The sequence below is a fragment of the Anomaloglossus baeobatrachus genome, chromosome 1, assembly GCF_048569485.1.
Source record: "Anomaloglossus baeobatrachus isolate aAnoBae1 chromosome 1, aAnoBae1.hap1, whole genome shotgun sequence".
NCBI lineage: Eukaryota > Metazoa > Chordata > Amphibia > Anura > Aromobatidae > Anomaloglossus > Anomaloglossus baeobatrachus.
The window spans coordinates 960213591-960234018 of record NC_134353.1 but is presented as its reverse complement, the minus strand read 5'-3'; the positions used below and the strand labels follow the sequence as shown (position 1 = coordinate 960234018).

The following is a 20428-nucleotide window of genomic DNA, read 5'->3' as shown; positions in this document are numbered from 1 at the left end:
TCTGTTATCCCCATAGATAATGATGTAATGTGATGACATCAGAACCTCTCACCTCCCCGGTCATATCCTCTGTTATTCCCATAGATAATGATGTAATGTGATGACATCAGAGCCTCTCACCTCTCCAGTAAGATGGAAGATTATCTCCAGACTCAGTTTTAATATCTTCTCCATAATTTGGTCTTTTTTCTTATTCATCTTTCTTGGGTCAATCAGGAAAAATCTCTTATTTGAAAAGAAAAAAAACCAAAACAACAGAAGATCCTTTATTGTAAAGAAGATGACAAAAAAAACAAACAATGGTACAAAAAATCAATACAAGTGAAAAAAAACTGAAAAATAAGGGAAGTTAATAAAATCAAGGAAAATCATCTGAGAAGGTATAACAGTGCAGATGTCGTCTTCCCTCTTCTCTGCCGGCGCAGACTGACCCCGATCTCAGGAGGAGACTGTGCAGCAGATCGGGCGACTCCAACACGTTCTCCTTGGTTATAAAATTGTCTAGCTTTAAAAGAGTTAATCAGAAACTGTCCTGACGGGAAACCTTACTACTCCCTCCATCAGGCACAAATGATCTGACCAGGGCTGTGGAGTCGGAGCTGGTGCCCATATTGGTGGAGTCGGAGTCAGTTTAAGATGGACTGACTCAGACTCCTAAAATATATAATAAATTGGGTACAGCAGTTCAATGCAGAATGTGCTGAATATTTTTTCATATGAATTTTGGTAAGTTCTGAAATGTCCTATAAATGTCTGTTCTATTCCTGATCTGAGGATCTCGGCTTTTAGTTGAGATGAATCTGTGCTGCTCTTCAGCTACATGATAAGTAGTAAAGCTTCTCCTCTATATATAGAAGTAAAAACAAAGAGACAAAGAATGCCGCAATCATCTCGAACTGCTAGAGACTCTAGAGTGAGCAGGAAAGTAGGATTAAGGCAAGTACATCATAATGCAAGTCTAAACTATCAATAAACAGCAAAATGACCCTGTAGCATATATGATATGATCTTGTTGAAGCAGCTTCACATCTCTCTCCTATTTATCACATGTGCTGTGTTGTGCACTAGCTGCAGCCGGCAATAAGAGATCGTCTGCAAGAGGGACATAATACAACTCTGATTGGCACAGTGAGGAAATTGGTTATTGCTGCCAAAACCCCTAAAATTGATTCCATCTTGAAGAGACATGCTGGAAAAGGTGCAATTGTCGATGAAGCAACTTGGTGAAGCAGTGATTATTTCATGATTGAGTGATTGCTTGAGCTGAAACCTTTTTCTTGTAGACATGGCCAACCCTTAGGTAACACTAAATGATGATCGATGGATACAGGTCTCAGTATTGAAGGAATTGCTTCATCACCCAGTTAAAATGACTAAAAAATTACAAGCTGAGAATTTAACTCTCAGCATTTTCATAAAGGAGTGGAAGATCTTGCTGTTTTGCCCGTCCCAAAAAAGGAGATTTAATGGCAGATGGCATTGCTGCTTCAATGAAATGGAGAGAAACACAGCTATAAGAAACTATTTTTTTCTGGCAGCTGTGTATGTGGACCCAAGTCATCATACATTGCTGCATGATCATAAGCTTACTATAGGAAAAGAAGCTCTGACAGAGGTAGCATTTAGGATGAGTGGGTTACAGGACATCAAGAGCAAGAGGACTTGGATCCTGCCAGTGCTACTGCTGCTGTATCTTCTGCCTCATCAAATGAGGACTTGGATCCTGCCAGTGCTACTGCTGCCGTATCTTCATCCTCATCAGAAGAAAGGTTTAATTTTGAAAAGTATTTCACAGCAAAGTGTTGCCAAAGGGAAAAAGATTCCATTCTCATAGCAAACAGATTCACTATATTTCAGCAAAATTTCTCACTTGCTCTCAAAGAAGTAGAAGAGTTCAACCGTTCATCAAAACTGACTGTGCATGAGACAATTCGTTTATACCCTGAGATTGTTAGAGATGTTGCCCGTGTGGTCACCGCTTTGCCACCAAACCAAGTTACTATAGAGAGGTAGTTCTCCAGCCTTAAAATAATTAGGTCAGATCTGAGGTCATCTATGAAGGAGGATCTGATGGAGCCATACTATTTCTCAGAACAAATTCATAGACGGCACAAATGTTATTCCGTACATTTTTGTTAAACTGTGTTTTTCCCCACTTGCTGCACAGTGTATGGTATATTTACAATTTATTTAAGTTTTTGTGTTCTAAACTTGTATCCTATAAATATATTTCATGTTCTCTCTAAACAGCTTGATTAACGATTAAAAGCCGGATGTCACCATTTACTACAGGAAATCTATCACAAACATGAGGAATGAATGAGGGAGTCAGAGTTCGAATCGGAGTTTGAGTTGGAGGTTTGGCTTACTGGCTCCATAGACCTGGATCTGACAGGCACAGCTCAATTAGTTTCGCCTCTCTCTCCTCTCCAAATTTACAATCCCCGCTCCCAGTTCTCTCCGGTCTTTCTTTGCTCTTTGAACCCTGACCAAGGGTCGGACTGGGGTGTCTGGGGCCCACCAGGGGAAATAACTCTGGGGGCCCACCCTACAGCTACATGCAAATATCTATTAGCCACTATCCCCATTATTGTGGAGCGCTGACTGTAAAGCACAGGCGGCTCCTGCACATCTCCTGTGCACACACAATAACTCTGTACAATTACAGTAGTTTGCAGTAGGGGGGGGTCTTTGGTGACAAGTTATCTCCGATCTACAGGTTAGGTTGGTGATAACTTATTGATCGGTGGAACCAGACCAGTGGAAACCGCACCGATCAAAGAATGAGGAACTTTTATCCCTGACAGGACACTTATATGCCCATTATACAATGCAGCGGCGGCAGGTGGCATGTGTGACCGCAGCTCCATTCATCCAAATGGGGCGGTCAGATAAAAACAAGTGCAGCGTTCATAGCCACTGAGGGAATGAATGGATCAGGGGTCGGGTCAGACATGAGCTTGTGTAATGGGGATAAAGGTTGCACAATTTGCAGATTGGTGCAGGTCCCAGCAGTTGGACCCCACTGATGAATAAGTTATCACATGCTTAGGTCACGTTCACACTGTCAGTATTTGGTCAGTATCTTACATCAGTATTTGTAGCCAAAACCAGCAGTGGGTGAAAAATGCAGAAGGATGCCCGTCTTTCTATTACACTTTTCCTCTCATTTTACTGATTGTACAATTCCTGGTTTTGACTTCAAATACTGAGGTAAAAAACTCACCAAATACCGTGTGCACGTGGCCTTAGTAAAGGAGATTACTTGTTTGCACTGGAGAACCTCTGTAAGTGCATATTTACTGCAGTGTAATAATCACAGGACAGCGAGGGGTTAAACATTCAAGTATTTAAAACTATTGGAAATAAAGAATTTTCCCCATATTGATAGAGAAAAAGTGACCTCCATACACAGCCCAATGCACTATACCAAGACCAGTAATACCACAGACAAGGGGGAAATACCACCACACCGTGACCAGACAAAATATTACCACCACATAGTGACCGAATACAATCACATACGAGAGAGAAATACCACCACACCATGACCAGATAACATATTACCACCACATAGTAATCAAATACAACCACATACAAGAGAGTAATACCGCCACACTATAATTAGACCACATAGTAAACAAATATTACCACATACAAGGGAGAAATACCACGACACTATGACCAGACTACCAAATAATACTACAGACAAGAGACAAATACCACCAAACCATGACAAGACCACATATTACTACTACACAGTGACGATTACTACAAGAAATGGTCATGAATAAAAACCACAATACTAATATTACCATCAATGCCATATAGTGTCAGTGTACAGGTAATACAGTGATCACCGGTGACTTTATAAACAGGAGATCTGTATATAGGTAATAAAGTGATCACCAGTGCCATTATACACAGGAGCTCTGTATATAGTGTATAGGTAATACAGTGATCACCAGTGACATTATACACAGGAGCTCTGTATACAGTGTATAGTGTGTGTACATGTAACACACTGACTTACCAGTGACGTCTCTAGCTGAAGTTATTCATCTTCACTTTTCCTCTTTATCCGGCGTTGACCGTCATCACTTCTTCCTGCCATGTCGCGACTCTGCAGAGAATAACACACAGTCACCTATAGCCGATAACTCCCAGAGCACATTCCACACATTTTACTCAATTTCTACACTACATCTGACTTTTGTTCCCCCATGGAAGACAGTATCCTCAAAATTAACCTATATTTCATCAGTAATAATCTCCCCTAATTTGCCCCTACAGTAATTATGCCCCACGTGCCACCATAAACCAATAATGTATGTCCCTCATCCTGGCCCCTTTTATTTAATAATATCTGGGGGAACAAGTGGAATCAGAAGGGTTGTTAATTGCTTTCTGCACAAAATATCCCCCCACACGCTGGTCCTCTCCAAAATAGGGCCACAAAGTACCCCTTTCCATAATGTCCCCCCCAAAACTTGCCCTTTCTATAATATCTCTCCGCATAAATTTCCTCCGCTCCTCATTATACTTCGCTGCCTTTCACAATTCCTTTCCTAATTGCCTCATAATGACACTCATTTCCCCATAAAGTACCCACTGCCACATAATGTCTCCTGTAAAGTAATACCGCTCCCCCCCACCAAGGCCCCCTCAACTCAAATTACCGTATATACACGAGTATAAGCCGAGGGCCCTAATTTAACCACAAAAATACTGAAAACGTATTGGCTCAAGTATAAGCCTAGGGTGGGAAATGCAGCAGCTACTGGTAAATTTCAAAAATAAAAATAGACCCCAATAAAATGTAATGTGCCCCTTGTAGTAATGTGCCTATCCTTGTGCAGTGTAGCAATGGTCCCCCCCATCCTTGTGCAGTGTATGAATGGTCCCCCCATCCTTGTGCCGTGTATGAATGGGCCCCCTTATCCTTGTGCAGTGTGTGAATGGCCCCCCCATCCTTGTGCCGTGTGTGAATGGGCCCCCCATCCTTGTGCAGTGTGTGAATGGGCCCCCCCCATCCTTGTGCAGTGTGTGAATGGGCCCTCCCATCCTTGTGCAGTGTGTGAATGGGGGCCCCCCATCCTTGTGCAGTGTATTAATGGGGGCCCCCCCATCCTTGTGCAGTGTATTAATGGGGGCCCCCCATCCTTGTGCAGTGTATGAATGGGTCCCCCAATCCTTGTGCAGTGTGTGAATGGGCACCCCCATCCTTGTGCAGTGTATGAATGGGCCCCCCCATCCTTGTGCAGTGTATGAATGGGTCCCCCTATCCTTGTGCAGTGTGTGAATGGGCCCCCCAATCCTTGTGCAGTGTATGAATGGGCCCCCCCAATCCTTGTGCAGTGTGTGAATGGGCCCCCCATCCTTGTGCCGTGTATGAATGCCCCCCCATCCTTGTGCAGTGTATGAATGGGGGCCCCCCCATCCTTGTGAAGTGTATGAATGGGTCCCCCAATCCTTGTGCAGTGTGTGAATGGGCCCCCCCATCCTTGTGCAGTGTATTAATGGGTCCCCCAATCCTTGTGCAGTGTGTGAATGGGCCCCCCCATCCTTGTGCAGTGTATGAATGGGTCCCCCAATCCTTGTGCAGTTTGTGAATGGGCCCCCCATCCTTGTGCCGTGTATGAATGCCCCCCCATCCTTGTGAAGTGTATGAATGGGGCCCCCCATCCTTGTGCAGTGTGTGAATGGGCCCCCCCATCCTTGTGCCGTGTATGAATGCCCCCCCATCCTTGTGAAGTGTATGAATGGGGCCTCCCATCCTTGTGCAGTGTGTGAATGGGCCCCCCCATCCTTGTGCAGTGTATGAATGGGCCCCCCCCATCCTTGTGCAGTGTGTGAATGGGCCCCCCAATCCTTGTGCAGTGTGTGAATGGGTCCCCCAATCCTTGTGCAGTGTGTGAATGGGCCCCCCAACCTTGTGCAGTGTGTGAATGGGCCCCCCCATCCTTGTGCAGTGTATGAATGGGCCCCCCCATCCTTGTGCAGTGTGTGAATGGGCCCCCCATCCTTGTGCAGTGTATGAATGGGCCCCCCCATCCTTGTGCAGTGTGTGAATGGGCCCCCCATCCTTGTGCAGTGTGTGAATGGGCCCCCCATCCTTTGGTATTGTCCTCATTCCTGTCCCCTATTATGCCGTTGTACACACGTACACACACACACACACACACACACACACACACACACACTCACCTGTCCTCCGTTCCTGCAAGGTGCTTACCTTACCAGTCCACAGGCTCATAGACCCCTCCATGATCTTGTCCGGTGCACGGAGCCGCTGTCGCAGGATGCAATCATGGCTTTACGGCACCGTAAAGCATTTAACTGCAGTAAAGCCATGAAATCACCTGTATCGATGGCTCGGTGCAGAGGAAAAGATCACCGAGGGGTCAGTGTTCTGCGGTTTGGAAGAATCAGCTGGAGGCACCGCGGGAACGAGGAGGAGAGGTGAGAATATATATATATATTTTTTTCTTCGGCTCCTCCTGAGCGCTTACCTTTTCTCTGCAGCCCTGCACGTCCTCTCCTCTGCTGCTCCGGCGGCAGTGTGATGACGGCCGCTGTGTTGGTGCAGGGCTGAGCAGCTCCTCCGCCTCACTCCTGACACCGGCCGCACTGTTCACATGTACGCGCGTCTGAAAGATGCGCATACATTTGAATAGCGGCGCGGTCTCCAGCACAGGTCTGGGACTTCCGCAGTGCAGGACCTACGGTGATATCACATGACTGTGATTTCACCACAGGTCCTTCTGCAGCCGCGCAAACTACAGAGATAGTATGGAACTTGTGCTATCGCTGCAGTTTGTGATTGAAATATTGGGAGGCCCTCAGAGCGTGGGAGGCTCAGTCTGCCGCACATAACGCCGGCCCCGAGAAACCGGCGGCCCCACAGCGCTATACACTGCCCCACACTATATAAGGCATAGGGGCCCACTGAGGGCCCGAGGCCTACCGGGGGATTCCCCGCTACCCCGCCGGGCCAGACTGACCCTGACCTCAGTGTGACCTCTGACCTTCTGCAGAGCAGACCTGACCTCTGTGACTCCTCAGGGTTACTGCCCCTGAACTCCTTCCCTCACATTTGGAGGTTTGGATTCTCTCTTTTTATTCATCACAATTGTTTATCTACAGAACATGTCACCTCTGAATCTGCAGCCCCAAAACGTAAAAATGCAGCCAAAAATCTCGCCCTCCAATGACACCAGCTCCCCCTACACTAACTCCAGACACACTGCGCAAAAGATGACGTCTGCGGTTTTTATTTTTGGTGGAGGGCTTCCTTCTCCACCATATCCTCAGAGTGATCATGTGGCCCTCACTCCTAATTTTTGGAGGGCCATCAGGTGACCCTCACTCATACATTTGAGAGGGCCATCAGGTGACCCTCACTCATACATTTGAGAGGGCCATCAGGTGACCCTCACTCATACATTTGAGAGGCCCCTCATTCATACACTTGGGAGGGATCTCACTCCTACGTTTGGTAGGGCAGCACGGTGGCTCAATGCAATTAGCATTGCAGTCACCAGACACACTGCAAATAAAATGGCATCTGAGGATCCTTTTTTTTGGGCCTCTTCACCCAAGATATACACAGTGACATCATGCATCCCTCACTCCTAATTTTTAGAGGGCCATCCATCATATCGTCATCAGTGGCCATCAACCATAATTTTTGGATGGTCATCAGGTGGCCCTCACCCTTAAATTTGGGACGGCCCTCACCCTTAAATTTGGGACGGCCCTCACCCTTAAATTTGGAACGGCCCTCACCCTTAAATTTGGAACGACCCTCACCCTTAAATTTGAGACGACCCTCACCCTTTACTCAGTCATGACTTAGGACATAAATGTATACGCCTTAAGTCGCCTCCCGTTACCACAGATTTGTGCGGCGAGCCCACATTCATCCCCGCACAATTCTGCTGATCTGATCAGCAGACATGTGCGGTTAACATCCACCCACGCCTTTTAACCCCTTAGATCACGCTGTCAAACTATGACAGTGCAATCTAACATCTAACGCACTCCGGAGGAAAAGCGATCATGGGTTGCCAATGGGTTGTTGTGACAGCACGGGGTGAGCTGATGACCCCTGTCGCTGTCATGACTCATTTCCTATGAGAGATGGCAGAGTGCCGGCATTCACAGGAACACGGTATTTCTGCTGATCTACTGAAGCATTGCTCTGATCAGCACAAGCGATCGGACACTACAGGCATAAAGGAGACTAGTAAAATCAATCAAAAATGTAAAATAGAAAAAAAACTTTTCAAAAATAAATAAAAATTAAAAATTCAAATCACTCCAATTTTGCCCCGTTGGAAATAATAATAATAATAATTATTATTACACATATTTGGTATCACCGCATTCAGAAATGCCTGACCTATTAAAATATAAAAACAATTAATCTGATTGGTAAAGGGCGTAGTGAGAAAAATATTTTCCAAACAACAAAAAATAGGTTTTTTTGATTGCCACAACATTGCACTAAAATCCAATAACAGTTAATGGGAATGTCCACAGAACAACCGATATGTGGGCGGTGCTTGTGGCCAGGGACATTATGTTTCTTTTACCACTGTATCCTTATACACACATGGATGGAGAAATCAGGGGACATCTAATTAATGGACCCTAAACAGGCTGAGTTCCCTAAAACTAACTCCGATTTGTGTACCATGCCTGACCACAGAGGTTGGCACCCAAACTTGATGCAATGGTGTCCCCACTGATCGTTGGCTGGCACATACATTTTGGAGGGCCATCAGGCAGCCCTCTACCATTAATTTGGGAGAACCCTAAGCCATACGTTTGGGAGGGCCCTCAGGCTGCACACATCAGTTAAATTTGAGAGGGCCATTTTTATTGGCTTCCCAATTTTGGGGGGCAGATCATCAGTTTAAGGTGTTGCAAGTAATGTAAATGATCTTACTGGCAGATCATTTTGGCCAACAGTGAGTAATGGTTCTTGTTCACCCGTCTTGACCAATGCTACAAGGAGAACTTTACAACTCTCCTTCCTGCGGCGGAGTGGGTTGGTAAAATGGTGCAATACCAGAAGGCCCTCGTCTAACAAGTAATTTAGTATATAGATTCCCATTTAACCACCCTGGCAGCAGAGGTCAGAGTTCCTTGTGCAACCAAGGAGGAGAAACGAGGAAGACACACATCAGGTCCAATATCGGCAAGAGAAGACTATAAAAATGTCATTACACCCTCCCAGCTCCCAGGCCAGTGACTGTAATATTTAGCTCAGATGCTACAGAATCAGATTTTGTCCTTTTAGGAATAAGGCTAGTCGTGAACGAGTAACCTGTGTCAGGAAAATTTAGCTCAGAAGCAGCAATTACAAATTTTGTCGTTTTAGGATAAAGTATGAAAAGCTACAGTCTATATCGTGGCCAGTCGTCCCCATATAGAGAAGTGGCTCCGACAGCCTGCACTTTTAGATCGGTCCAACGGGGCCAGCAAAGGAATACTGCCCTCTGCTGCCCAAAGAAGCCGCTGGAACCAAGAAATGAGAATGTATTTTCCATTTGGAAGCGTTTCTGAAGAGGACTAGGTTAAGTGGGAACTGTGGAGCAGCAGCTGGATATAAAAGAATAGGGCACCGGCAGAAGGGTGGGATTGTCGCCAAGAAGCAGAAGCGAGCAGACGATGAGGGATGTTACGAGTAATGAGTAAGCTGATTGCCGGTCGTGGAGTGTGTGAGTTAAGTCCCTCCAGTGATCTGCCCGCAGACGCTGTCTGTCAAGATTCCAAGCTACAAGGTCAAGCTGCAGTGCAGACATCACATGTCAAGACCTCAAGCTCGAGCAACATGGTCAAGCTGCAGATGCTACCAGTCTAGATCACGGTCATGGTCACGGCGTGGCCTCCGCTTCCTGCTGATTTGTGCTGCATCTGAGGGCATAGTATTCCCCTTTAAGAGAGATGATAGCTCTAGCCAGTTACCCCCAAGATCTCAGGGTGGTAGCTGGTGGGACGTAGACCCACTCCGCTGATACTCTCTCAAGAAAGTCAACCAGGTTAGTGGGTGACCTGACAGGGCTTAATCGAATGTTATGACATATGTTAAAGGAGTGTTCTTCTGGGTAGTTTTCAAGGTAACAAGCTAATAAAGAGTTACAGTCATTGCTTGTACATCCTGAATCCACATTAATTGACTGTGTTTATTGTATCCCCGCAAGCTGACGTTGAGTTCCTACACCCCAATACCTTAGCCTGTGTAAACAAAAAACAGTCCAAAGTCACCACTGCCTCATCCCTCTCTGTGCGTCGCATTCAGGGCCTGTTTCTTATACCCACATGAAACCAGTGTCCGTAAAATGGAGCTCAAAATCCAAAGATTCATTTGGGGTCTGTAAAATTAATCTTTAATAATGTGCTTGCATTTGATGTATACACAGCTTCCTCCAGGAAAGGAGCCTGAAGTGTTCGTGTGCACTCGGCTCAACCCTGGGAACTTAATCTGCCAAATTCAGAACCAGACAGATCAACAGCTTCTCAAAAGATAGAATGTGTCCCTAGGAGAGTTTTGTACACAGAACAAATCAGAGAATATGGCCCAGAGAGAAAAGAGATCTGTGGAGCGTATTATTCAGGTAACAGGGAGCTGGTGCAGAGCTCAGGTTAAGGACCACATAGGACCGAGCGTGTCAGTGCTGGTGTCCCACAATGTCCAAGGGCTGACAAAAAAATGAGAAGGTGGCTCGCTGATACATACTGGAAGAGACAGTGAAGAGGGCCTACAAAATATTGTGTTATCATTGGTAAGGAGTGATACTCCGAGAGTGGTAGAGCCAATGTACTATGTGAAGGGGCAGACAAAACATTACCCCTGAGGTTATACATATATCATGATGAGCATCAAGACATGGTGGAGAAAGAGGAGTAGGATCCGAGAAACAAAAAAAAAAGAAGGGAATTTTGTTTACTTACCGTAAATTCCTTTTCTTCTAGCTCCTATTGGGAGACCCAGACAATTGGGTGTATAGCTTCTGCCTCCGGAGGCCACACAAAGTATTACACTTTAAAAAGTGTAACCCCTCCCCTCTGCCTATACACCCTCCCGTGGACCACGGGCTCCTCAGTTTTGGTGCAAAAGCAGGAAGGAGGAAACTTATAAATTGGTCTAGGGTAAATTCAATCCGAAGGATGTTCGGAGAACTGAAGACCATAACCCAAAAGAACAACCAGCCCGAAGGGCACAGGGGTGGGTGCTGGGTCTCCCAATAGGAGCTAGAAGAAAAGGAATTTACGGTAAGTAAACAAAATTCCCTTCTTCTTTGTCGCTCCATTGGGAGACCCAGACAATTGGGACGTCCAAGAGCAGTCCCTGGGTGGGTAAAAGAATACCTCAATAAGAAGAGCCGAAAACGGCCCCCTCTCACAGGTGGACAACCGCCGTCTGAAGGACTCGCCTACCTAGACTGGCGTCTGCCGAAGCATAGGTATGCACTTGATAGTGCTTCGTGAAAGTGTGCAGACTAGACCACGTAGCTGCCTGACACACCTGCTGAACCGTTGCCCGGTGCCGCAATGCCCAGGACGCACCTACAGTTCTGGTAGAATGGCCTTTCAGCCCTGAAGGGAGCGGAAGGCCCGAAGAACGGTAGGCCTCGAGAATCGGTTCCTTGATCCACCGAGCCAAGGTCGACTTGGAGGCCTGAGAGTCCATACGCTGGCCAGCGACAAGGACAAAAAGCGCATATGAACGGCGCAGGGGCGCCGTGCGAGACACGTAGAACCGGAGTGCTCTCACTAGATCCAAAGAGTGCAAAACCTTTTCACACTGATGAATTGGATTAGGGCAACAGGAAGGTCAGGAGATATCCTGATTTAGATGAAAAGGAGATACCACCTTAGAGAGAAATTCCGGGACAGGACGAAGAACCACCTTATCCTGGTGGAAAACCAGGAAGGGAGCCTTGCATGACAGCGCTGCAAGCTCAGACACTCTCTGAAGAGATGTGACTGTCACCAGGAAGGCCACCTTCTGCGAAAGACGGGAGAGAGAGACATCCCGCAGCAGCTCAAAAGGCGGCTTTTGAAGAGCCGTCAGGACTCTGCTAAGATCCCAGGGTTCCAACGGACGTTTGCAAGGTGGAACCATGTTGCAGACCCCCTGCAGGAACGTGCGGACCTGCGGAAGCCTGGCTAGACGCTTTTGAAAGAAAAACACGGAGAGCGTGGATACTTGGCCCTAGAGAGAGAGTCGAGGGACAAACCCTTGTCCAGTCCAAATTGTAGGAATGAAAGGAATGTGGGTAAGGCAAACGGCCATGGAGGAAAGCCGTTATCAGCGCACCAGGATAGAAAGAATTGCCAAGACCTGTAATAGATCTTGGCGGACGTTGGCTTCCTGGCTTGTCTCGTGGTGGCAATGACATCCTGAGATAACCCTGAAGACTCTAGGAGTCAGGGACCAATGGCCACCTAGTCAAGTTGAGGGCCACAGAATTCAGATGGAAAAAACGAGCCTTGTGACAGCAAGTCTGGGCGGTCTGGAAGTGCCCACGGTTGACCCACCGTGAGATGCCACAGATCCGGATACCACGACTGTCTCGGCCAGTCTGGAGCGACGAGAATGGTGCGACGGCAGTCGGACCTGATCCTGCGTAGTACCCTGGGCAGCATCGCCAGAGGGGGAAACACATAAGGCAGTCGAAACTGCGACCAATCCTGGACTAAAGCGTCCGCTGCCAGAGGTCTGTGATCCTGAGACCGTGCCATGAAGGGCGGGACCTTGAGAGATCGACGTGCTGCGTTCCTCAGGGGCGATGGATCTCTCGAAGCACTTCTGGGTGCAGAGACCATTCCCCCGCGTCCATGCCCTGATGACTGAGAAAATCTGCTTCCCAGTTTTCTACGCCCGGGATGTGAACTGCGGAGATGGTGGAGCCTGTGGTTTCCACCCACTGCAGAATCTGCCGGACGTCCTGGAAGGCTTGACGACTGCAAGTGCCGCCTTGGTTTGCGAACGGCACTGCCTCCATAGCTGCAACCATCTTCCCCAGGAAGTGCATGAGGCGCCTTAAGGGGTGTGACTGACTCCGAAGAAGTGATTGCACCCCCGCTTGCAGAGAAAGCTGTTTGTCCCTGGAGAGTCGCCAGAGCGACGGCAAGGCTTTGTTGACACGCCACCTGAGAAGGGGCCCAGAGGTGAAGAAACGAGCCGCAGGACGAGAACTGAACTCTATCCTGTAACCATGAGACAGACTGTCTCTCCCCATCGGTCTTGAACTTGTGGCCACCAGGCGCCGCCAAAGCGGGAGAGCCTGCCACCGACCGGGGATGCGGCTAGGGTAGGCCGAGAGCCATGAGGAGGCCGTATTGGAGGCAGTGCCCCCTGCTGCCTTTTGGGGTCGTGACGTGGGCCGCCTCGCATATGAGTCCCTCTGGCCTTTCTCCGGCCTGTTGGACGAAGAAGAATGTGGCTTGGCGGAGGGACGAAAGGACCGAAACCTCGATTGGATTTTTCTTTGCTGAGGTCTCTTAGGTTTGGACTGGGGTAAGGAGGAGTCCTTTTGTCGCGGGCGGGGAGGAGGGTGTCAGCACACTACGCTCACCCCTTCTGCTCGGGTCCGGCGGCGGCTGCTCAGTGGTGGCTCGAGCGGTGGGCCGGATCCCGGGGGTTTCTCGAGCAGCACTCCTCGCCCGTGAGTGAAAGGGGGTTGTTGGATGTGGGAATAGTTTATTGTCCGTGACGCCACCCACGGTTGTGGTGATTTCACCACCGCTGCTCAATATGGGGATCCCGGGGATGGTGATGCGGAGCAGCCAGGTGTGATGTTGCCCCTCCGTGGGTAGGGGTTGGTGATCCCGGGGCCCGGTGATGAGATGTGAGGTGCACGGCCTGGTGGGCGCAGGGACGTGGGGGCAGCACTGTGCCTTGCGGCACTGTGGTACTCACTCAGCCTGAGACGTTGACACAGTTTTTACGGTAAACCAAACGGCTGGTAAGACGGTCCCACGGACGGCTGCACTTGCTCTCCCAGTAGGTGACGGTGATGTCCCTCTTCCTTGCACCTTTGTTTACTTGTTGGTTGCGATGGGTTCCCACCGGTAACCCGCTCCCCGGCTTCAAGCTGGGCCGGAGGAGCTCTACTCTTTGCCCGCAGGCGCTGGCCCTGAGAGACTGGTGCCTTGGCGGTGGCGGTGTCTCTCCTACACTGGTTGGGCTGTTGCCTTCAATCGGGACTTGGTTGTTGGGGGATCTACGTCCCCTTCACTGACGGATTTGGCAAATTATGGCGACTCCTAGCCTTGCCGGGGTCCGAGAGGCCCCTGCCCTGGTGCTGACTGTCCTTCGGTACACTGCTCCAGACCGCCGGGCCACTACCCGTCCGCGGTCCTTCCAGGAACTTCCACACGGTCCCCCTCCAGACAGTCACCGCCGTTGCTGACCTTGCTGACCTGTCCTGCACACAGCTGGACTACTTCAGGCTTTCTTTCTGTCACCACTCTTGCTTCCCTCCTTTACACTTCCACTTCTACTTCTACTTTCACTTCCTTAGCTCATCTTAGCTGTTTACTCCTTCACTCCCCTAACTGAACTGCCTGGTTCTTCCCGCCTCCAGAGCTGTGAACTCCTCGGTGGGCAGAGCCAACCGCCTGGCCCACCCCCTGGTGTGAATAATCAGCCTCTGGAGGAAGGCAACAAGGATTTTTGGTTAGCTGTGGTGTTCCTAACTGGGATGTAGGGTGTGGTGGTGTGATGACCAGTGTCCCCTGGCTTGCCCAGGGCGACACACTTTCCCTTGGATTCCTTAATAATATCATCCAATCGTTCGCCAAATAAACGGTCGCCAGAAAAAGGCAAACCAGTTAAGAACCTTTTTGAAGCCGAGTCTGGTTCCCATTCGCGCAGCCACATGGCCCTGCGAACTGCCACGGAGTTAGCATATGCTACAGCCGTACGGCTAGTGGAGTCCAGGACGGCGTTCATGGCTGGCGCAGGACGAAAAGGCTGATGCCCGAGAGTCAAAGACGGAACATGCGGAGCAAAATTCCATGTGACAGCATTAAACTCCTTCAGACAAGCCTAGATTGCTTGGAGAGCCCACACGGCTGCAAAGGCCGGGGCGAAAGACGTGCCCGTGGCCTCATAGATGGACTTCACCAAGAGCTCTATTTGTCTGTCAGTGGCATCCTTCAGGGATGAGCCATTTGCAACAGACACCACGGACCTAGCAGCCAATTTGGAGACTGGAGGATCCATCTTGGGAGAACGAGCCCAACTCTTAACGACTTCAGATGGGAAGGGGTAACGCGTGTCAGTGTGACGTTTAACCCAGCGCTTGTCCGGGACCGCTCCGGGTTTCTGGACAGCATCCCTGAAGTTAGAGTGATCAAAAAACGTATTGCGTGTACGTTTGGGGAACCGAAACTGGTGTTTCTCCTGCTGAGAAGCCGACTCCTCTACAGGAGGGGGCGGAGGAGAGCGAACCAGCACCTGGATGATGGAGATCATGTACTAAGGCGTCCCCCTCAGGAGTATCAAGGTTAAAGGTGAAGTCAGGGCCAGAGCCCTGAGCTCCCGCGTCCGCCTCGTCTTCCTGAGATTCCTCAAGCTGGGATCCCTAGCAGCGTGAGGAAGTCGGGGAAGAGTCCCAGCGAGACCGCTTAGCCGGTCTTGGACTGCGGTCCGGGCAGGAGTCCTCCGCCTGAGACCTAGGGCTCAACCTGGGAGCGCGCTGCGGCGCTAACCAAGCGGGGCCTGGATGAGACAAGCTAACAGGGCCAGGGCCTGTGAAAGGTCCGGTCTGGACTGCAATGCCTCAAGGAGCCTAGAAGACCATTTGATGATATGAAAATGACTGAGGGCCAACACCGGTGACTCTGTCCCTGCAGCCTGCTCAGGGGGATCAGGGGGGTCTACATGAGCCGAGGGGCCCACCAGTGCCCGAGGCTCCGGCTGAGCAAGCGAGGCAGGAGTCGAGCATGGCTCACAGTGAGGGTAGGTGGATCCCGCAGGTAACATAGCCCCACAAGAGGTACAGACCGCGAGAAAAACCTGTGCCTGTTGTCTCCTAGGAGAGTGACCACTGAAGGTTAAATGTGAACAAAGGGTATACAGTCTGTCCGAACCGAAATATATATAATATATACATATGTATCCGGCACCCTAGGGGGACCAGCACTGGGTGCTGTGTTCACCCTGAGCTCCCCTGAGAAGCACCCACCGGCAGAATGCCAGAAAATGGCCGCCGGAGCTCTCAGGGGAGGAGCGGGGTCGAAGGCGGCGCCAGCAAAGAGCGGGAGTCTGGGTTCCCCACAGTGGTCAGTGAGGGGGGAGGAAGACATGCAGGATGTTCCAGCCCTCACATCCGACGTCATGTCGGTAATCCCGCCCTTAGTCCTGACAGGCAGGCCCGGGGGCGGGATTTTCGCGACTAGGCCGCGGTGAAGCCGGGGACTAAATTTGAGGCCGCGCCCGACCAGCAGGCCCGGTCAGCGCGGAAGTCCACCTGCCTCCTCAGTTTTACAACTACCACGGCTTCCGGGAAGAAGGTGCGCTCCCTGTACAATCCCCAATGGGGACACAGAGTACCTTTATGTAGCAGGGCCCGGTCCCTGGGGTTGAAGAGGCTCCGGTCCGGCAGGTTCCACCAGGGGCTGCGGATGGAGCACGGTCCCAGCAAATGGATGACCGCTCAGGCCCCACTTGTCCCAGCCGCATAAGGGATGGTGAAGGAGACTGCCTGTGGCTCCAGCCTCCGTACCCGCAATGGGTACCGTCTGGGGCCTCCACAGTGGCCAGTGAGGGGGGAGGAGGACATGCAGGATGCTCCAGCCGTCACATCCGACATCATGTCGGTAATCCCGCCCTTACCCCTGACAGGCAGGCCCCGGGGCGGGATTTTCGCGACTAGGCCGCGGTGAAGCCGGGGGCTAAAGTTGAGGCCACGCCCGACATGCAGGCCCAGTCGGCGCGGAAGTCCATCTGCCTCCTCAGTTATACGACTACCGCGACTTCCGGGAAGAAGGTGCGCTCCCTGTACAGTCCCCAATGGGGACCCAGAGTACCTTTATGTAGCAGGGCCCGGTCCCTGGGGTTGAAAAGGCTCCGGTACGGCAGGTTCCACCAGGGGCTGCGGATGGAGCACGGTCCCAGTAAATGGATGACCGTTCAGGATCCCACTTCTCCCAGAGCAGCATAAGGGATGGTGAAGGAGACGGCATGTGGCTCCAGCCTTTGTACCCGCAATGGGTACCTCAACCTTAACAACACCGCCGACATAGTGGGGTGAGAAGGGAGCATGCCGGGGACCCTGTGGGGGTCCTCTTTTCTTCCAACCGACAACTAAGTTATGAGAATGCATGAGTGGATGTGTGCCTCCTTCCACACAAAGCATAAAACTGAGGAGCCCGTGGTCCACGGGAGGGTGTATAGGCAGAGGGGAGGGGTTACACTTTTTAAAGTGTAATACTTTGTGTGGCCTCCGGAGGCAGAAGCTATACACCCAATTGTCTGGGTCTCCCAATGGAGCGACAAAGAAAAAACACATATCCTTGTTATGATGGAAAGGGATGCACATTTATACAACTTACAAAACTGAACATTTTGGGTGATTTTAGGATTGCTTGGTGTCATCTGGAGGGGTGACAAAGTCTCGGGAAATCCAGCCCTTCTCAATTTTATAAGAGTCATCATCTCTGCATTTTCCTGTGATAGGCGGCTGCGCCTATATGTTATGTTGGCTCAGCTGGACCTAAAAACCCGCTCAGACAAGATGCTAGCGGCAGGGCAGGCCAGCACCTCCAAGGAGAAATTGTGCCACGTGTCCAGCTTAAATACTCAATAGTTATATGACACTGAGCAATCAAGGAGGACGCTGCTACGGTCGCATAGGTATACTCCTTCACCATCTTCGTCAACTTCTCCCTTGGTGATGGGACAGTTTGATGAAACTGTCCCGGGTCTTGGACATTGTGTTCCTGCTTGTGTTGCACCTGGTGTGCGTGTCCCTTCTCTCTAATCCTTAGTTGTCCAAAGAAGTAGTACCTCTGCCGCCAGCGTTGTCTAAGGGGAATTTTTTGAGCAACTGTTCAACAATGGCCTTCTGGTATTGTTGCATTTTATTAGCCCTTTTTGACACCGGAAGGAGAGATGGAAATTTTTCCTTGTAAAGTGGATCAAGAAAGGTGCACAATCAGTATTTTGTGGTGGCCAAAATGCGCATCATGCAAGAGCTTAAGAGAGGCAGTAGGACATGAACTCTGCTATGTGTGCTAGACTACTAAAAGGCAACTGTAATGCAACCCACTACTTACGGGTACTACAGACGAAAGAGTAGTCAGGAAAGCAGAGGTCAGGTAACAGGAGGACACGTATGGACACAGGGAGAATTCAGTTGTAGTCAGGTCACGATCTGGGGTCCATATTCCAGGAAGACGCGTAATAACTTCAGAGAGAAAACGGAGACGTTGTCAGATAACGGTCCAGGGTCTCAGGGAGTCATAGTCGAAAGATCACTGGATTGACCACCTCCAAGATCTCATATGGCCCAATAACTTTCGGACCCAACTTTGTCGAGGGGAGCTTGATATACTTGGAAGACAACTATTAACACCTGTTAATTTCAGGGTGATAAGCCAAGGAAAATGACAAATCAATGCCCAATCTTTTACAGAATGCCCTCCAAAATTTAGAAATAAATGGCACCCCTCTATCGGACACGATATTCAGGGGGATACCATACAACATCACCAGATGACTGATGAACACCCTGGAGAGAGTCTCGGCATTGGGTAATCCCGAAAACAGAACAAAGTGTGCTTGTTTACTAAATTGGTCAACTACTACCCAAATAACAGTCTTCCCATCAGACATAGGTAATTCGGTAATGAAATCCATGGACAGATGGGTCCATGGTCTTTCAGGAATTGGTAATGGAGCCAATTCCCTGGCTGGCAGGTGACGACTTACTTAGCGCATGCACAGGTGTCACAAGCGGATACAAAATTCTTAACATTGTTATGCATAGAAGACCACCAGAAGATCCTGGAAATAGCCCTCAAGGTGGCCGTGACCCCAGGGTGACCACTTAACACCGAGTCATGAAATTCCTGTAACAAACAACCTCAGGTAAACAGGAACAAATAACTTGGACTCTGGAGCAGTGGAATGAGCCAATAACTGAACATCACATATTTCTATCTCCAACTCTGAGGACACCATGGCAATAACAATACCCTGAAGAAGAATGGAGGTTCTGGAGAAGATATAGAATCCAGACTTCATGAGAAAGCGTCAGCCTTCACGTTTTTAGAGCCTGGTCTGAACGTGATGGAAAAATGATATCTAAGGAAAAATAATGACCCCTTGGTCTGTCTAGGGGTCAACAGTTTAGCTAATTCAATATATGCCAGATTTTTATGGGCAGTAACAACCATGATTTGATGAACAGTTCTCTTCAAAAAATGCCTCCATTCCTCAAACGCAAGTTTCACAGCAACCAAGTCACAATTTCCAACGTCATAATTCTTCTCTGCAGGCGAGATTTTTTTTTTAGAGAAAGAGGCACATGGCCGCAAGCTGGGTAATGTTTTAGGACCTTGAGACACCACAGCTCCTACCCCAACTTCAGAAGCATCCACCTCCATGATGAACGGCCTCAGGAGGTCGGGCTGAATAAGAACAGGAGCGGACATAACACATTTTTTCAACTTATATGCTGGTTGTCTACCGCGGTTGGTACATAAAAGTGTAGAATAAAAATTGTATATAACTCTCACCGTTCAAGGTGCTATACAATTTATTTGTTAACAGTATAAAAATGTATAATAATTAATACGTGCTTTAAAATTTGCCTGGGCCTCGGGCAGGTGACGGGTAATACACTCGTGCTACCGGGTTATGCTGGGAATCAAATAGATGAATTAGGGGCAACGGTTCCTAAGTAATTAAAAGATGATGCAGAATGTCAAGTTAATTGCTGACGAATAAATTCTGACAAAATGTCACCAAACCCAGAACCCCATTAGTGTACCCCGATTACAGAACTCACCTGTTTAAGAAGTGGATAGCCTCCCTGGAACCAACGTTATTCAGATTCCACTCAAATGTGGAGAGAGGAAACAGGTCTAGAAGGAAAAGACAATAGAAATGTAACACACAAACACGTCCTGGAGCGAAAAAGAGATATACAATAAAGATCCCTATAGTAGTGACTAGTATATTCCCTCTGTGGTCTGTCGCTCTCTCCCCCATGTGTAGTGCGGGGTCTGTCGCTCTCTCCCCCATGTGTAGTGCGGGGTCTGTCGCTCTCTCTCCCCCATGTGTAGTGCGGGGTCTGTCGCTCTCTCTCTCCCTCATGTGTAGTGCAGGGTCTGTCGCTCTCTCTCCCCCTCATGTGTAGTGCAGGGACTGTCGCTCTCTCTCCCTCATGTGTAGTGCGGG

General features: G+C 49.3%; 1 protein-coding gene across 4 annotated transcripts in view; it reads right to left on the bottom strand.

Annotated features, from left to right (window-relative positions):
• Positions 1-20428, bottom strand: part of LOC142257736 (uncharacterized) — a 65825-nt gene that overhangs the window by 6429 nt on the left and 38968 nt on the right. The window contains exons 2-5 of one of the 4 annotated variants that reach the window (XM_075329908.1): positions 20037-20112; positions 18301-18431; positions 4034-4123; positions 121-223 (exon numbers count right to left, since the gene is read on the bottom strand). In XM_075329908.1, coding sequence (XP_075186023.1) covers positions 121-198 — 78 coding nt within the window. In that variant the 5' untranslated portion in view covers positions 199-223; positions 4034-4123; positions 18301-18431; positions 20037-20112. Of the gene's footprint in view, positions 1-120; positions 226-4033; positions 4124-18300; positions 18432-20036; positions 20113-20428 lie in introns of all 4 variants that reach the window. The other 3 variants (XM_075329917.1, XM_075329897.1, XM_075329925.1) reach the window with 3 other exon arrangements.